The sequence below is a fragment of the Fusarium subglutinans genome, assembly GCF_013396075.1.
Source record: "Fusarium subglutinans strain NRRL 66333 chromosome Unknown NRRL66333_c0000199, whole genome shotgun sequence".
NCBI classification, from domain to species: domain Eukaryota; kingdom Fungi; phylum Ascomycota; class Sordariomycetes; order Hypocreales; family Nectriaceae; genus Fusarium; species Fusarium subglutinans.
The window spans coordinates 1-16,687 of record NW_023502262.1 but is presented as its reverse complement, the minus strand read 5'-3'; the positions used below and the strand labels follow the sequence as shown (position 1 = coordinate 16,687).

The window sequence follows — 16,687 nt, the reverse complement described above, 5'->3', positions numbered from 1 at the left end:
TTTCTCAACCTAGTTTGTCGCTTGGGCCACTGGAAAAATCCTCAAATGCTCTCATCTTGTCGGCCGGTGCGCATGTTGTGACTGTTGCGATAGCTCAGGTAGGTGATCCAAAGCGCTAGAATGGCTACCAAGAGTGACGGAATGCTGGTCGCCAAAGCAATTACAGCGGCAGGGGGGATAGAAGTCATCGCTGAATGGATGGGGTGACTGTCTTCCTTTGGTTGGCTTCGTAATATGGATTGGTCTATCAGCGGGATGTGATGCTTGGGTAATGATAGCAGACGATTTGTCGACGTGATGAAAGTGGTGAAAGTGGTGAAAGTGATGAAAGTGATTTGATCAAGACAACGAGAGTGCTGAAATGTCCTCTTTTAAGCACAGCCGTACCCCGTGAGAGACTGAATGCTAACAGTTTTCACCTTTCATGTCGAAGCTCAGTGGCTGTCATCTAGTCTCTGGCAGTCATTGCGACAGTTTCGTTACTGGCTGGACCCTTGTTGTACCTTAAACTTGGCAACAGTCCATGATATCCCTGAATTTGAATTGTCGTTAATGGTTTCTAAAGGCCTGTTGCGCTGTTGCGCCATTGGCTATACTCTGTGACCGTCCGTCTTACTCTGACGCATGTCCGCATCTTAACCTCTCATTCCCTGCATTGCGATGGTTGCGCTATTGGCTGGACCGTCGTTTGCCTCACAATGCCCACCTGGTCTGTGATGTCCCTCACTTTGGGCTGACATTGGCTGTTTTCTCCGCCACAAAGTGAGACAACTTCATTGCGCTGTTTCGCCATTGGTTGTACTTTGTGGCTTTGCGTGTCACGTCTTGATGCAGGATCCCTGCATTGCGACGGTTCCGCTATTGGTCAATCTGGCGTCTGCCATTACAGGGCGTTTCGGCCTTAGGCATATCCGCTTTAAGCATAACAAGGCTCTGCTGATTATGATTATCTCTCCCCTCTGTGACTTCATTCATGCCATCTGAATCCCAACCGAGAAGGTTTAGCATGCCAGTTTCCACGCTCAGTTGCCCGCCGTGCCGTAAAGCAAAGAAAAAGGTAACAGGTTCAACATACTCATCACTACAAATCCATCCTAATATGTCTCTGGAACAAGTGCAACCTAGGGGATGCTGGTGTACAAACCCCTTGTCAACGATGCTCCGAAAAAGGACTGCAAAGTGAATGCACAGGACTTGTGCTTACCGAAAAAGCCCAGGCCCGAAAAAGGAAAATTGCAGAAACCAGCATCGATGATGAGAAGGCCAGTGACTATTTGTAAGTTTCTGGGTTATGTTTGCTATTACTTAGACTCTGAACTGACATAGTAAGGTCACTAGAAGTCTTCTGGCTGGAGCGGTTGACGCAATACTCAAAGTCTACACTCGCCATTTATAGAGAAACATGCGATCTACTCGAGCTGGAATATAATAAACAAGATGGCGTTGATGAAGTACTTATACAGATCGAAGACCATAGAGCACTAGCTGTGCCTAAAATCGAAGCCTGTGCAAGTACTTCATCTTTAGCGGCTTCGCGTTACTTTTCATCGAAACTTTCCAGCACTTGGTACACCCGTGCTGGGGAAGAAGGCGTTTTCTGGCTTAGTGAGTTTGTCGGCGAAACGGAAACCACATTCCCCAAACCTCAGCCTCACCAGCACGCCAGCCTTTCCCTTTATGCCCTCAGAGTGCAAGAAAGTCGACTCCTCCAGGATTCGAGACTCCTGTCAGAAGAATCTGAGCTGTCAGCTTATGCCCAGAAGTACGGTGAAGTGATTCAGCACCTTAGGACTATTGAAAAGTGCAGAGTGCTGCCATTACCTTGGACACACAATCTACTATCACTAATTGAAGTGAGACAACATAGGAGAAGATTAATCTCAAATATCCAAGCCACAGAGGAGGATGATATGTTTGGCCGATCTCTGCTACACTTGGCGCTTGATCTCGGTGTAGGTGACGACGCTGTACACCTGCTCAGCAGTGCCGCTAATGAGCCCGACGCCTGGGGTCGTCTTCCTCTACACATCGCTTCCTTCACTGGCTGTATTGATTTAGCCACACGTTTGATCTACGGCCAGAAAGAAATTCAAATAAAGGATGCACACGATTTGCAGCCTCTCCACTATGCTAGTGCTGCTGGGCATGTGGACATTGTGAATCTGTTGATTGGCAAAGCTGAAACTGACCCAGAAGACGGGTATGGCTGGACACCTTTCCTTTATAGTGTCAGGAACGGACATGTAGCAACAGCTACTGTGCTTCTTAATAATGGGGCTAATATTGAAATGCATGATCATCGTCTCTGGACACCACTGCTGCATGCTATCGACTGTGGACGATTGGGCATTGTTGGCTTGCTCCTGCATAAGGGCGCCCAGGTCAAGCCAATGATGAAAGTTTACAAGCGCATTTCACAGCCCTTGAGGGAAAGACATCTTGGCGTTATCAAGCTGCTTCTTGAACACGGCGCGGTGGAGGAGATTCGTCGTTTCAGTAACGAAAATCTTCTACTTTGGGCTGCCAAGAAGCGAGATCATCGCCTCTGTGGTCAACTCATTCTTCACAAAGTCTTTCGAACACCCATCTCTACTAACGGTATCACTGCGCTTTCATATGCCTCTGAGGGAGGAAATCACGAAATCGTGGTGGAACTGCTCGAAAACGGAGTGGACCCTAACGAAAGGTGCAGCGGTCGTGAACTACCATTGTCATACGCTGTGGCGGGAGGACACGTAAGTGTCACGAAAGAGCTACTCAAACACAACGCCGACCCAAATGCAAGATCTGGTATAGATATGGATGGTCAAATGATTCTCTTCAACGCATTTGAACTGCGAAACCCGGATATCATTGACCATCTTGTTGCTTGGGGAGCCGATGTTAGCGCCAACGGCTCTCGTCTCTAAACGCCAATCTTCCCTACTATTTTGAATGGGCATCCAGGCGTTGCTGAAAGCTCATAAATAGGATAGCAAATCTCAATGTTTGAATAAGCTGCCGCTTGTGATTGCTCGGGAGAGGAAAAACACGGAGGTCGCAGATTATGTATCAAGTCTCCCTGGCATGTTATAAATACAGCAGGGGTAGTTATTACGACATACTAAAATATCGAGATCGTTTGACAGAAACGAGCAATGCTTGAAAAAGATCAAATGGTCAATACATAGACTCCACTGTTGAGCTGTCATGCAGTGCAAAGTAAACAATCTGATACATTACACTCTAAAGACCTCAAACTCTACCCCTACAGGCGATATGCACACCTCATTGGCGGTATCTGAATTCTACACCCCCGAGGTTTATCATCATATATATATTCCTCCCGAGCGATTACGTTTCCCTCCTTATCGTTCGTGAGAAACTTGGCCTGTCTTCTATACCTGACTGTACCATCCTGCTCAGGAGATAACTTCCAACTCATGTTTTATCGGAATACCGAAACAGCGCCTCTCCTCCGGCGGTACAACAGCACTGACCAGCTCAGCGGTATCACCAAGTGATATATTATGTTCAAGCTCGATAAGTCGTCTCCCAACTCTATACAGAGTCCCCACGTCAAACAGACCCTCTTTGGCCGTTCCAAGCTGCGCCAGTAAGGATAATGCCGTTTGACGAAGTTTCAAGTCTCGACACTTGAGGACAATGAAGAATAGCATCGGTAGCCAACTCATTTCGAAGCTGAAGCTTGATTGTGGTATACGTCGTTGGCCTGGTGCTGTTGATATGAGAAACGCTTCTTCTGCCAAGTTTACAGCATCGCGGAAGATATCGATATGCTGATCCCACCACATTTCGGTATGCGAGCTTTGCTGTTGGACGTATATCCTAGCCATTTTGTGCTTGAAACGCAGTCCGCATATGGCGTATTTATCCACTGTTGCATATGGGGGTAATTCCTGCTCCAGGTCGTTCATCTTGGAATCCCATTCATCCAACAATGAAGCCAGCGCAGTCCTATCATCATTGCCATCGTGCAGGCAATCCAGTATCCGAACCATCAGATCATCAATCACTACCTGCGCCTCTCGCGTATCGTAAAACTTCGCAGGCATTGGTGTCTCAAACCCGATGAGCTGCGGGAGAGGCGTAGGTAGTTTGCCGCCGCCGAAAAAGAATGGCATTATTCTCAGACGTCGGAATATAGGAACAAGATACTGACACATCCATTCCGGACGAGGAGAATTATTTAGTATCATAATGCCATGACGACAATGCTGCATTGAGGCGTCAAAGTCTCCCTGTAGACACTCGATGCAAATGAAGAGCACGCAGAGCACTAGTATCATTTGCTCATCACTAGATGACTTGACATGCTTGATAGCAGAATTATAGTGATCAACAGCAAAAGTGCTGCCACAGACCTGCCGGGTGATACGAGACCCTTTAGCGAATTCCTCATAGAGCGAGCTGATGGACAGAACAGCATGGCGCATGGTAGGCTCAAAGTGGCTGAACTGCATGACCAGGTGCGTCCAGAAGTAAGAGTCAGTAGGACCCGAGAGAACCGGCCCAACCATTTCAGTAAAGAACTGGAACGCTCTGCCTTCTCGCTGATCGCGCGCGGATAGTTGGTTGGGGCGGTAGCATGTCAGGCTAGCTGTGCCTTGATAGCCGCCACAGACGCGGCGCGACGATAAGCAGCGCTTACATGAGGGCTTGGCTTCGTCGCATTTGATCTTCCGGGCTCTTTCTCATTAGTTAGTACACGGAGTAGCTAGCGGGAGTCAGTGTAACGCACTTGCAGGTTCGGCAGCCTGTCTTGACGTGGCGACGAGAGGTTGGAAGTGACATCTATGGGGCTGTACCGAGGGATTGTAAGTGATGGGTTGGTAGAGATGAGAATGTCGAGTCGGGCGAGCAACTCGTTGGCTTTGACGAGAAGATAATTTGCTGTGAGAGATTGATAAATGGATCCCAGCTAGGCCCAGGTCGTTTTAGTGACACAGAACGCGTGGATCGGCATTCTGCCATGACGATCATGCAGTGGGGCTGTTCCGAGCTTTTTGGCCAATAGTAGCGTGGACTGCGTATCAGTTTGTGGATGGTAGACATCAAATGCCGAGCTGAAGCGGTCATGAAGCATTATAGTCAAGCCATTATCATATAAATAGTAAAAAGTATAGTTATAATTGTTCCCCAAAATAAGCAACAGCTAGTATTAATCCTCTACCTTTTAGCTCTGCTTCAGCTCCTCCACCTACTTCCATCCAGACTCAAACCCCTCCCCTCGCACGTAAAGTTCATCCTCATCAACCCCCGCCACGGCCATATCATGTAGAATATCCTTTATATCACGCACACGCTTGTCAATACCCTCAATAACCTTCAAATTCGGCAACCTGTCATCCTTTTTAGCCAAAAGCTCATCAATATGCTCGTCAACATCCGGATTTTCACCCCGTGTATACCCATAGAGGCAGAGATACTCTAGGGAAGGCGGTAACATGTCTACCAGTCTGAAAGGCGCGGGTTTCTCAAGTCGGTAGGGCGGTTCTTTAGATCGAAACGGTGGTTTCCACCAATCATATTCCCCGAGGAGTGGCATGATGCTGATGCTCAGATGCGTGAGGTGAGGAAAGTCGTGTAATGACCCAATGGTCGGTGCGTACTCTTTGCCAGTTTCCATCTTGTGCCCAGTACTGATCTTTCTATCCAAAGCCAACCTATCGCGTCCATACGAATCGAGCTGGTCTGTCATATCCCAATCAGTCCCGTCATCTTCTCCCTCCTCATAGTTATTGTCAACATCCCAGTCCAGCGCATTTGCCCCAGCGCCTGCATCAACGTCAATATCAAGCACTCTCAATGAGTTTCTATGCGCAGAAAGTGCCTTTGCGATATAAAACGGTTCGCTAGAAGTATCTGCCCCATCACGAGTCCATAGGCCACCAATCGACAGCTTGAATTCCTCAAGCGCCTTGGGAATCGATATCATGACACTGAGGAAGCTGGGAGAAATATCGCAGTGGGTAATCTCCAATCTCTTCATGTTTCCCGTCCCCGGAACGAAGAATGTGCGGTCCGCCTGATAATCGCACATCCCATCCATAGCCACTGATTCAAGAGCTGGGAGGCGATGTATCAACTGGGTGAATCCTAGAATATCGAACGCGGTGTAAAACCTCTCGTCGCTTTGAGCGCCTGCAAAGAAATGGACATGTTTCAGCCTCTGAAGTGGAGGACTCTTCATCTGTCCATAGTTCGCTTTGAGCATATAGTCCACAACAGGTTGTTGGAGGTGTTCGGCAAGATATAGCGTGGATATATTCTCGCAGAGCGAAAAAAGAAGGATTATCATGGCGATTGCAAACTCGCTTTCCTTCTGAAGTTCAAACTCATACTCGCGACGCTTCCAACTAAGGATCTTATCGACCTGATCAGCTGTTTCGTCGCTCATTTCTAGGCGACGAGCATATCGTCGTAGTCTTATCTCTGACGAGTCGCCTAGTTCTTCATATCCCATCGAGGTCGGCAATTCATCGTAATGCGGTAACTTGGACGTGAAGGCATAGATCCATGGCGTTGCGTCGATGACAACCTCTGTAACCGCTTTTGCGCGAGTTGGGTCTTCAATGTAAGATTGCAAAAGGCCGTAGAGGCGCTTAGTGTCTTCCTTTGAGCTAATTTGTATACGTGAGTAGTTGGGAGGAACGTATATAGATCTGTACGCGTTTGCGCGAGTTGGGGAGGCATGATGAGGGAATTGAAGAAGTCGACGACGAAGAAGCGGTCGGCAATTTGACCATCCTGAGCGGACAGACTGGGGTATTCTTGGTAAAAGCATGTTTGCTTTTGGGGAGATGAGATCAACTGTTAATATTTACAGCTAACAGATGGTTGTTAGGAGAAATAAGCTGATGGTGCTGGTGGTATCGCTTATCTTGATAAGATAAGAAGATTATGACTCCAACTCCTCCTGGGTATTTGTAAAGACCTCATGACGCGGTAAAAAGCATCCTAAGACGGATGCTAAGTTACCTAAGTCTCTTTATTATTCAGTATCAAGGACCTGAGTTATCTTCCAAAGCTACTTAAATTCAGATCAAGGCCAGAGTTGGGATCTGTCTATACATTAATATTACAGGAGGTCTTGTAGACAGAAGATCTATCAGTCAACCAAGATATCCTGCAAGCCGCCCATCATTCCAATAAGCTTCTCCTTAGCCAGCTCTTTGTTGACCTTATTAATCCTAGTCTCAATCTCACTTCGACTTCTCGACAACTCCTTTGCAACTTCTTTCCACGACAATCCATTCTTTGAGTTAAATGCCTCGTGCTTGAGATCGAAGCCAGTTTCTCGACCCTCCGCCAAGTGCACGGTCTGCAGACTTCCATTGTGCTTACGAACCTTGCCGCCTACTATAACGGTCTCAACCTCTCTGACGCCTGCATGGCGGACGATAGCAGTCAATGGGTCATGGTCAGCTGCACAGCTGATTGAAGGAGAGGTCGTGTCGAAGATAACCAAGTCCGCCAACTTGCCCACTGCAATTGATCCAATGTCTTTATCCATGTTGATCGCCCGAGCGGCTTTGATGGTAGCCAAATTGAACGCTTTCTGCACCGTAGCCCGCATCTTCTTGGGATAGTGACCTTGTGCAAAAGTCGTCGAGTTCTGCATTCCTCGATCACTTGCTAGCGCCATCTGCATCTGATGCATCATGCTGACTGGTCCACAGGAGTGACAATCGGCTCCGAGGCATGTCAATGGGAGATCTTCCCGAAACGCTACTGGGTCTGCGCCTGATGCCATGAAGATTTCGGCATCGGGAGTTGAGACGATATAAGTCCCGGCTTCAGTGAGGAGAGCTGCTTGTTCTGGTGTTGTTCCGTTGCCGTGAGTAAGGAGGATATCAGGGCCGAGAAGACCGCTGGCTTGTAATTGCTCCGGCACCCGAGATTGTCCTATGTATACGGAGTATATGTCAGCGTGATATACTCAGCAGGGAAACTTCAGATGATACATACCTTTTGAGACTGGCCAGTGTCTGTAGTGGCTTGTAATAAGCTTCACTCCCGCATCTTTCACACGATTAAGCGTCTCAGAAATAACACTCTCCGTCAAGAAGTGACTGTCAAAGAAGAAACCCAACTGCACTCTCTTATCATCTCCAAACGGCGCCTTTGCAGCAAGAGAATCCATCTGGGGCAGCAGCCAGTCAGGTTGAGGGGAGCGATCAAGCTCAAACGAAGACTCTGTCCATTCTGCCGCACGTAATGGCATGACACCATGGCAAAATATGGACCGTATTCCAGACACCAAAGCAGCGCTCAGGGCTGCTGGGCCATGTTCGGGGCTGGACGCGCCGTGTGCATTATCAACAACGCATGTTGTTCCCGAGTCAAGGGCTTCAAGACATCCAGCTAGTTGACCCCAGAAGAAATCATCGGGCGAGAAGTTGAAGCTTTGAAAATTGGCTAATATACCATCAGCGGTTTGGCCACGGTGTTTATGGAAGGGTACTGGCCTTCAAGCATGTAGTCCAGCATTGTAGAGTCGCCAAGTCTCCCCTTCAATTGGCTCTGCCAAACGTGATGATGGGCATTGATGAACCCAGGAGCGATTATTTTACCGTCGCAGTCAACTGCGGAGGCATTTTGGGGTTGAAGATTGTGCCCGATCTCAACAATGCGATCACCATCGATCAAGATGTCGGTGTTTCTAAGGGCGATAACATTATCTTTCGCATCATGCTGCAGCACGGTGCCTTTTTGAAGAAGAAGCCTGACACCCATTATAAAGAATATGCAAATACAATGCCAAGAATAATCATCATCGTTTGTGTTGTGCGCGCCGACTTTCTTATACTCATCAATAAAAGTTCGGCCATCGGTGTATTCGGTGAATGTAATTCGGCACTAAGGGATTCTGAGGTGAAGGCCGGTGGATTCTCTTATCGATAAGACTGAAGATCGGCTTTGAAGTTCGGGGATATTGGGGGGTGACGTATGTCTTACCCTGCACTAAGAGCAGGACCATAATATCGGAGTCCCTTTGCCCCGACTGCCATCATTAGTTGTACGCAAAGTCAACGAAATCATACATAAGGTCATTTATATTATATGTTCTTGGGTTTGCTGGTGGACGAAAATATCGTTGCGAAGCGTGCGCGTAAAACACCGTAAATAATTAATTGTCTCATGTCCTTTCTGGACGATTCTTTGTACAAACGGTTTTACCTCGAAATAGGACAAGTACAGCAATCTGATAACAACTGCATATCATGCTTCTCTTTGACGCCTGCTTCGTCAAACACATGGCTCTGCTACTATGCATTATATGCTGTAACCTTTACGACTTCAGCTTGCAACTGCTACAACAGCCACATTTCGCGGAAGGATGAATAATTATCCACGCATCATCGCCTTGCTCAGTGGCGCTCATAGCACGAAAACACATTGATTGGCCCAAGCTCCATCCCACGAAGGCGACAAACGTGGCACCCAATGAATCACCAGCGATTCACTACCGGAGCGACAACTGACTCACTATCCAATCGGGCAATGCCGTCTCATGCTGCAGCAGCACGTTTCCAGCTCGATGATCAATCAGATCTGGATCATGGTCTATCTCGCAGTGGTGAACTCTCCCCCTCCCCCCCACGGATCAAACCGTATCAACGCCATCGTCAAAACGGCATGGCTCACGCCCAGCTTCGCAACCCTCACGTGTCGGCCAAGCCCGGCAGCAAATCAAACCGGCACTTGATTTTACCGACTAGACAGAAACAGGTTAATCAACTGGCCTCTAGAAGCATTCGAAGCTTTTTCGAAGCTCATCTAAACGAAAAATGGATTAGGTCGTATTTTACATACCTCGTGGCTAGTTCAGCAGAGGAGCAGCAGGTCAGCTCCGGAGTCTTGTCTCCAAATCTGCTCGTCAGTGCGCCAAGACCCCATGGGCAGACATTCAGGGTGAGAGTGCCCCCTCCCTCTCCATCGCCCCCAGCTTCTCAACTTCCCTTGGGCCGGCATTCCCCAGCTCTCCCCCTTGTACCTAATTCAGCTCATGCGGGATATTTAATCCAACGCGTATTTTTTTAATGAAGGCAACTATCATTCAATGACAGCTTCACGTTGGGGGAGCTTGGACCTTGGTGAGACTAATGCGCATTGAACGGGCCGGTTATGAAGAGATCTTGTGGCGTTCGAGTCAGTCTAGCTCTCGACAATTTCGTCTGATGCCTCGTAGCCGAGAAACTCAAAACCAGAGATCCACGGAGATAACCCTGCTGGATGGCACGCAGTCACGTCGAAAAACAACTCAATTGAGAGACCCAACAACCCTCATCAAACTTACCGTTGCATTGGGAGACGAATCATTCCATTCTGACTTCTCCAACATAAACTTGCTTGGCCTATGACACTGTCAACCACGACAAACATTTGCGAAAACACCAAGGCCAAAGCAGACAAGCATCATCAGCCTTGTTCTGCTAAATCAGGTTGATAACGCCGATGCCGGTCGATAGCGCGGTCTTGGTACGAAATTAAAGGCCCGAATACTGCAGAGCCTTGCTAACCCGAGTGAGCGAATTTGGAGAGCTTTCCCACGCTGCTGCCTGACTCTCCCACGCATCCAGACGTACCATCACAGACCCGGGAGATCTACTGCTTGGCTTTCACTAAGCTTAATCAAGTGAGGTCTCACAACGGGCGTATTGTCGGTCCGATCTCCACCCATCTCTCCACAACGGCTCCAACGCTCTAAGCCCGTTGTCGTTACTGTTGCCCTTGGCGTTGGAGACGGTTGATGTGAGTGGTTGGAGAGCGGCGGGGGCCATGGTAGCTTGTTTTATGGTTCTTCCCCAGACTGGTCTGGATTGCAGCACACGGCTTAGGCGATGCCGCGGGATGAGAATTTTCGCAAAATTTGGGGTCATGGAGAAGTGGAGCGTCACTCGCGGAGTAGACTTTCTCTCCTCCACATCTCCAAGTTTTCTGCGTCTGGGGCATTGTGTTGGGGAAGTGGGTAGACCTCCCCCAGTAGCTTGAAGTTTATCGCTCCGACACTGGGGACTCCGCAGGCTAGCTGCGAGCGAAAAAACCAAGAGAAAGCTAGGCAGGCACTCTACTGGAGACAGAGCTAATTGCTGGTGTGGAGAGATTAGGTCGCGTCCAGAGGCGAAGAGATTTGTATAAAGAAGACCATCAACCACCACGAATATCTTCATTCTCATCATCACTCTCATCTTCTCTCATCTGATAGACAAGAACATCTTTTTCTTCTTCTCTCATCAACACCCACATTCCATCACAATGGCAGGCGGTGCTATTCCCACAGCGGCTCCCCAGCTCGCAGGCGGTTACCTGACCGGTCGCGCCCTCATCTTCCCCCTCTCTCTCGTCATCTCCCTCTTCTTCCTCTGGGGTTTCTCCTACGGTCTTCTCGATGTCCTCAACAAGCATTTCCAAACCGTCCTCGGCATCACAAAGCTCGAGTCCACTGGCCTGCAGGTCATGTACTTTGGTGGCGGTTACCTCCTCTTCTCTCCCATTGCTGCTGAGGTCCTCAAGCGACGCGGTTACAAGCTCACCATCCTGATGGGTCTTACTCTCTACTCTCTCGGTGCCGTTCTGTTCTGGCCTGTCGCCAAGTCTGCTGATAGCAACGCCAATGGTCGCGCTGTCTTTGGTGGCTTCTGCGCTTGCACCCTCGTCATCGCTTGCGGTCTCGCTACTCTCGAAACTGCCGCCAACTCTTACGCTGTCGTCATCGGCGCTCCTGAGTCTGCCTCCGCTCGTCTCCAATTCTGCCAGTCTTGGAACGGTGTCGCTTCCTTCATCGGTCCCCTCATCGCCTCCAAGTTCTTCTTCACCGGCGAGAACCAGAACAACCTCACCAACGTCCAGTATGTCTACCTCGCTGTCGCCTGTGCTGGCGCCGCCGTCGGTGTCCTCTTCTTCTTCGCCAAGCTTCCCGAGGTCAGCGAGGCTGTTCTTGAGGATGACCAGGCTGGCCACGTCGCTCAGGGTTCCATCTGGAAGCAGTGGAACATGTGGTTTGCCTTTGGTGCTCAGTTCTGCTACGTCGGTGCCCAGGTCACCATTGCTACCTTCTTCATCAACTACGCCCACGAGAACGGTGACATCACTACTGCCAAGGGTAGCACCATGCTGAGCTATGCTCTCATCACCTTCACTGTCGGTCGATTCGTCGCTACTGGTCTTGCTGTCGTCTTCAGCTCCGAGTTCATCATGGTTGTCTACTCTTGCTGTGCCATCGCTCTTACTGCCTACGTCAGCGCTGCCCCCAGAGGTATTGCCAGTGTCGGTATCCTCATTGCCATCTTCTTCTTCATGGCTCCCATGTACCCCACCATCTTCGCCATGGGTACCCGCAACCTCGGCTACCACACTCGACGTGCTGCTGGTATCCTTGTCATGGGTGTATCAGGCGGTGCCGTGTTCCCTCCTATTCAGGGCGCGATCGCTGATGCCAAGGGCACTCGAATCTCCTACATCGTCCCTACCATCGGCTTCGTCTACGTCCTCGGCTACGTCGCTGTCAACTGGGTTCGCGGCGGAATCACATTCCTGGCCCCCAAGGCTGAGGAGTCTACTGTCGATGAGATCACCTACGATAACGAGAAGAACGATGTCATTATTGAGCAGCGCGAGAAGAAGCACAACGAGATGGCTTAATTGGATCGGATCGGATCAGGATGGATGATTATATAGAGGCGTTCTAGATGGACCTTTCACGATAGATGCCTGGCGCAAAGATATACTATGAGAACCAGAATTTAATGTTTTATGACCAATTACTCAGAACAATTCATTTGATTGTGACTTATGCAGTGTTGTAGCCCAAATGTCTGCCAATTTGGTGAAGCTTCACGATGTTGCGACATGTCATTAGTCATGAGCGCGGGGACCAGATCGCGACATGACTCAAGCACCACAAAAGTGGAGAAACAACCCTACTGCAGCCAATCGCCCCTGAGCCACCACTGTACACGCCCGTCGCGACACCGAGGCGACACTACAAAGGAAATACACGAATAGGTAGGGAGTATAGACTATGTGTATACATCTTGGCTCTTGACAGGCAGTTACTGTCTGTTGATTTCATGTCTGTATTTGTTGGTCAAGAAGAAGCGGCCGCTCCCTGTTTTACTGGCGTTGATGCAACTGTGAAGCCAACAATCACATTCCATTCAAGCACAAGCGCTGGAGGAATATCTCCAGGGCATTCCAAAACCGGCATTCCGGCAGCCACAATCTCTTATCGCGAGCAAAATCTGCCGAAGAGAGTTATAGTTGCTTTATAGACAAAAGTTAAAGAAACTCGAAGACCGTCACCCAGGGCCACGGTGATAAGTTATTGGCTTGCGTTGTAACAATTATCAGGCCTGGACCAATACTATGAACTGATCCAGGTGGAACTAAGCTGAATATAGCTGGCTGTTTGAAAGGACAAATCTTACGACTGTTCTGAGGAGTATATATACTCCTCATTCAATCTTTCCATTTCTTCTTCATCTCACAAGCGCATTGTTTCTGCTTATAACTATATCTCACCCAACACAAACCAAATAGTAGGCACAACACATAAGACTGATATTCCATACACTAATGGGACTTCACAGTGCCCTCCCACGACCTTTATTTGATCAATGTTCAGATGCAAAATACTCTGAGTATTCCATCAACTATGGTATTCAGCCCCAGTCTCATAACACTAAGTCCTGAGGCTTCGAGGGTAATGTATGGTGTTATAAACGAAATTGCGCTTCCGGGGGCGCCTATTGAAATGGCTGGACCCTATATATGTACAAGAGGTTCACTTTCGAGTGTTTACGGAATGTGGATTGGTAAGTTCATTAGGCCAGCACTCTATGCCTGAAACTTTTATTCACAGGTTCTTCGCCCAAAGGCCCCGATGCAGTTCCTGGCGGTTACAGTATTGAATTCAGTGTCGTTGGGCCTTATCCCCCACTCGAGGACGGAGCAGAAGCCCCCTCGGGCAGCACTGAGGCTGGAACTAAGATAACATGGACAAGTGTCAACTTCGATCAACTCTCTCCGGAAGAACTCAAATGTGCCGAGGGAAAGCTCAGCAAGGCCGAGTCCGATAATGGAAACAACGAAGAGGTAATTTGCCCTGCATTCTAAGATAAAATATGCTTTACTAATGAAACATTTAGGCTTTGAAGCTCATCAAGATCTGGCAGACACAAGTGTCGGATGCTTGGAAGAAGTATGAGTAACATGACACATAGTCATGATCCAAGACACGACAGTCAAGTTTTGGCCGTGATGAGAACGACACCCCACGCTGAAACCGTAATCAATGCTTGGTATATGATGTATATTAGAATGATCCTCTCGTCGATCTATTCTTTCGCAGGACTGCAGTGTCCCAGCCGTTGCTGAACGCTTGCATCCAACCCGTACTTGGTCCTAAGATACGAAGAGTTTAGACAATATGAGGATACCTTAGGATAGTTTATCATAAGTTTAGTATAGTCTTTGACCAGTTGATCTTTTGTTCCTTATCTGGTCTCGTGTTTTAGTTCAATCCCTTGTTCAAGGACTGAAATTCTGTATAAGGTCCTGTACTCAAGTGAACCACGGATGATGAGATCTCACCAGTACCTCCAAAGAAACCCCGGCTCAATCACACCGTCGAGAACACTGTCGGATCTGACCTTCGTCTGCCGCTGGTCGTCGATGATGAAGCTCTGGAACTCCCGCGCGCCTTGAAGTACCCGCTTTGGATGGAGCTACCTGACTCAACTGAGAACTCCGACAACGAGATCCTGGCAACGGATGGTCTCTCTTGTTTGTTGGCAACGAAGCTAGATTTAAAGCACAGCGTGGAGAGCACAATGGGTGACGATCTTGTGCTGGAGCTGAAGCCCTATGAAGAGGTTATTGAGAAGCAGGAGAGTCTGTACGGGAATGCACCTTGGGTGGAGATATCGGGCTCGAATGAAGACTCAGAGAGCGAGGAGTCGGTGTAGTTAAGGCCCTGATCTGTATTGAACAGGAAGTTAGATGTGGAGCAACTTGCGGTACTTATTTTTCTGTATATAAAGCATATATACCTTAGTAAACCCTATTTAACTAGTAATGCAGCGTAGGTCTTATTAGATTAGTTAGTCTAGGTAGCCTTATTACTAACTATTATGCTACAGGGAGCTAAGTTAGCCTTATAATAATTTTACTACTTTCTACTATATAAAACATATACCTATAAGAACTACAGTAAGTATAATAATAATATTAAAGACCCTAACCCTAAGGCCTAATACTAGTATATAAGCTATAATTAAAGCTATTTCTAATAGCTATACCTTAAATAAAGACTTTACTAGTAATAATAATAAATCCTTTCCCTTACTAATAAATATACCTTCCTTAAGCTTAAGACTAAGGACTTTATTACAGGTATTACTGCTAGTACTATAGAAAAAAAAGACTTTATATTTAAGGTAGAATAATAATATAATTAGGATAATACTAGAGTTATACTATAAAGCTTATAATAGGAATGAATTTAGTAGTAAGAAGAAGGTAAATATAAGGCATATATATAAGGATATAGCTGCTAGGCTATTAGAAAAGTTTACTAGTACCTCTTTTAACTATAAAAAGGTAAGGAAAAAGATAAAAGACTTATTAAAGATTTAGAAGGTATTCCTTACTATTAATAGTACTAGCAGTACTTCCTATAATTATATTACTAGGTTTATCTTAACTAGTAATAAGCTATAAAAGTACTTTATTAATAAATATACTATACTAGCTAAGTATTTTAAATAGTATAGTCTATAATTTTATTATCTTTATAAATAAGCTTTTAAAGGTAAGGAAAAGGTTAGACTTACTGTAATTAAGGCTATAGATACTAAGGGGCTTATAGTATTAACTACTAACTTAGTTTTAAGTAATAAAAAAGATTAGAAAAAGGAAGAGAAAGAAAGAGAAAAAATAACTATTATTAGTAGCTATAAAGTAATAATAATACTAGGGCTTCCCTCTAGCTAAGCTATAGTAATAGAAATAGCAAAAAAATATTACTATAATACCTTTATTACCTTATTATAAAATACACTATTACTGCTAATAAAGAGGCAATATAGAGCTATTTCTAAAAGTCTAAGTTAGCTTAGAAATATTAGCAAGACCCTTATAGCTATACTTACTACTTATTAGGACTACTATATAGTTAGGGCTATAAATATAAAAGCTACAGTCTGTAATATTAAAGATTGTTTTAAGGAAATAGTATTAAAAGATAAAGTTAAACTATTTAAGGACTGGTTATTTTTAAATTGGAATAATATTATAAGATATAATAGTTTAGGGAATAAGTATAAAAAGAGACTATTTAAAAGATATACTATAAAGGCTTTAGCAGTAACTTTAAGAAAAGATATATATATAGGCAGTTTTCTAGGTAGTTTAGTAGCAGTAGAGAATAAAATATATATTTCCTAGTTTATAGAAATAAATAAATAAAAAAAAGCTATTAATTTAGTTATAAAATAGTATAAAATAAAGAAATCCTTAATATAAAAGAGCTAGGTTATAGATTAAAATAGTAATATAGCTATATGTAATATAGCTATGTTAGTATTAAGGCTAAAAAAAAGCCAGCTTTATAAGTTATAATAACCTGGATTAGGGTATTAGCTAGGTAACCTTAATTAGACCTTATTACTTTATTATAGTA

General features: G+C 46.2%; 5 protein-coding genes across 5 annotated transcripts; 3 read left to right on the top strand and 2 right to left on the bottom strand.

Annotated features, from left to right (window-relative positions):
• Nucleotides 1-698: 698 nt before the first annotated feature.
• On the top strand, nt 699-2,909 carry FSUBG_10991 (ankyrin repeat-containing protein; the record flags this gene model as incomplete). Its single annotated transcript, XM_036675625.1, has 3 exons — nt 699-709; nt 1,181-1,276; nt 1,331-2,909. The coding sequence occupies 3 exons, from the start codon at nt 699-701 to the stop codon at nt 2,907-2,909; spliced, it is 1,686 nt and encodes a 561-aa protein (XP_036533506.1).
• A 492-nt stretch (nt 2,910-3,401) lies between these two features.
• Nucleotides 3,402-6,787, bottom strand: FSUBG_10990 (uncharacterized protein; the record flags this gene model as incomplete). Its single annotated transcript, XM_036675624.1, has 2 exons — nt 3,402-4,689; nt 5,205-6,787. The coding sequence occupies 2 exons, from the start codon at nt 6,785-6,787 to the stop codon at nt 3,402-3,404; spliced, it is 2,871 nt and encodes a 956-aa protein (XP_036533505.1).
• A 324-nt stretch (nt 6,788-7,111) lies between these two features.
• On the bottom strand, nt 7,112-8,739 carry FSUBG_10989 (cytosine deaminase; the record flags this gene model as incomplete). Its single annotated transcript, XM_036675622.1, has 3 exons — nt 7,112-7,908; nt 7,972-8,421; nt 8,577-8,739. The coding sequence occupies 3 exons, from the start codon at nt 8,737-8,739 to the stop codon at nt 7,112-7,114; spliced, it is 1,410 nt and encodes a 469-aa protein (XP_036533504.1).
• Nucleotides 8,740-11,262: 2,523 nt separating this feature from the next.
• Nucleotides 11,263-12,648, top strand: FSUBG_10988 (major facilitator superfamily transporter; the record flags this gene model as incomplete). The annotated part of the gene is made up of 1 exon (XM_036675621.1): nt 11,263-12,648. One exon carries the CDS (start codon nt 11,263-11,265, stop codon nt 12,646-12,648), a length of 1,386 nt encoding a protein of 461 aa, XP_036533503.1.
• Nucleotides 12,649-13,660: 1,012 nt separating this feature from the next.
• Nucleotides 13,661-14,972, top strand: FSUBG_10987 (uncharacterized protein; the record flags this gene model as incomplete). The annotated part of the gene is made up of 4 exons (XM_036675620.1): nt 13,661-13,820; nt 13,868-14,100; nt 14,154-14,186; nt 14,613-14,972. The coding sequence occupies 4 exons, from the start codon at nt 13,661-13,663 to the stop codon at nt 14,970-14,972; spliced, it is 786 nt and encodes a 261-aa protein (XP_036533502.1).
• Between the last annotated feature and the right edge of the window lie 1,715 nt (nt 14,973-16,687).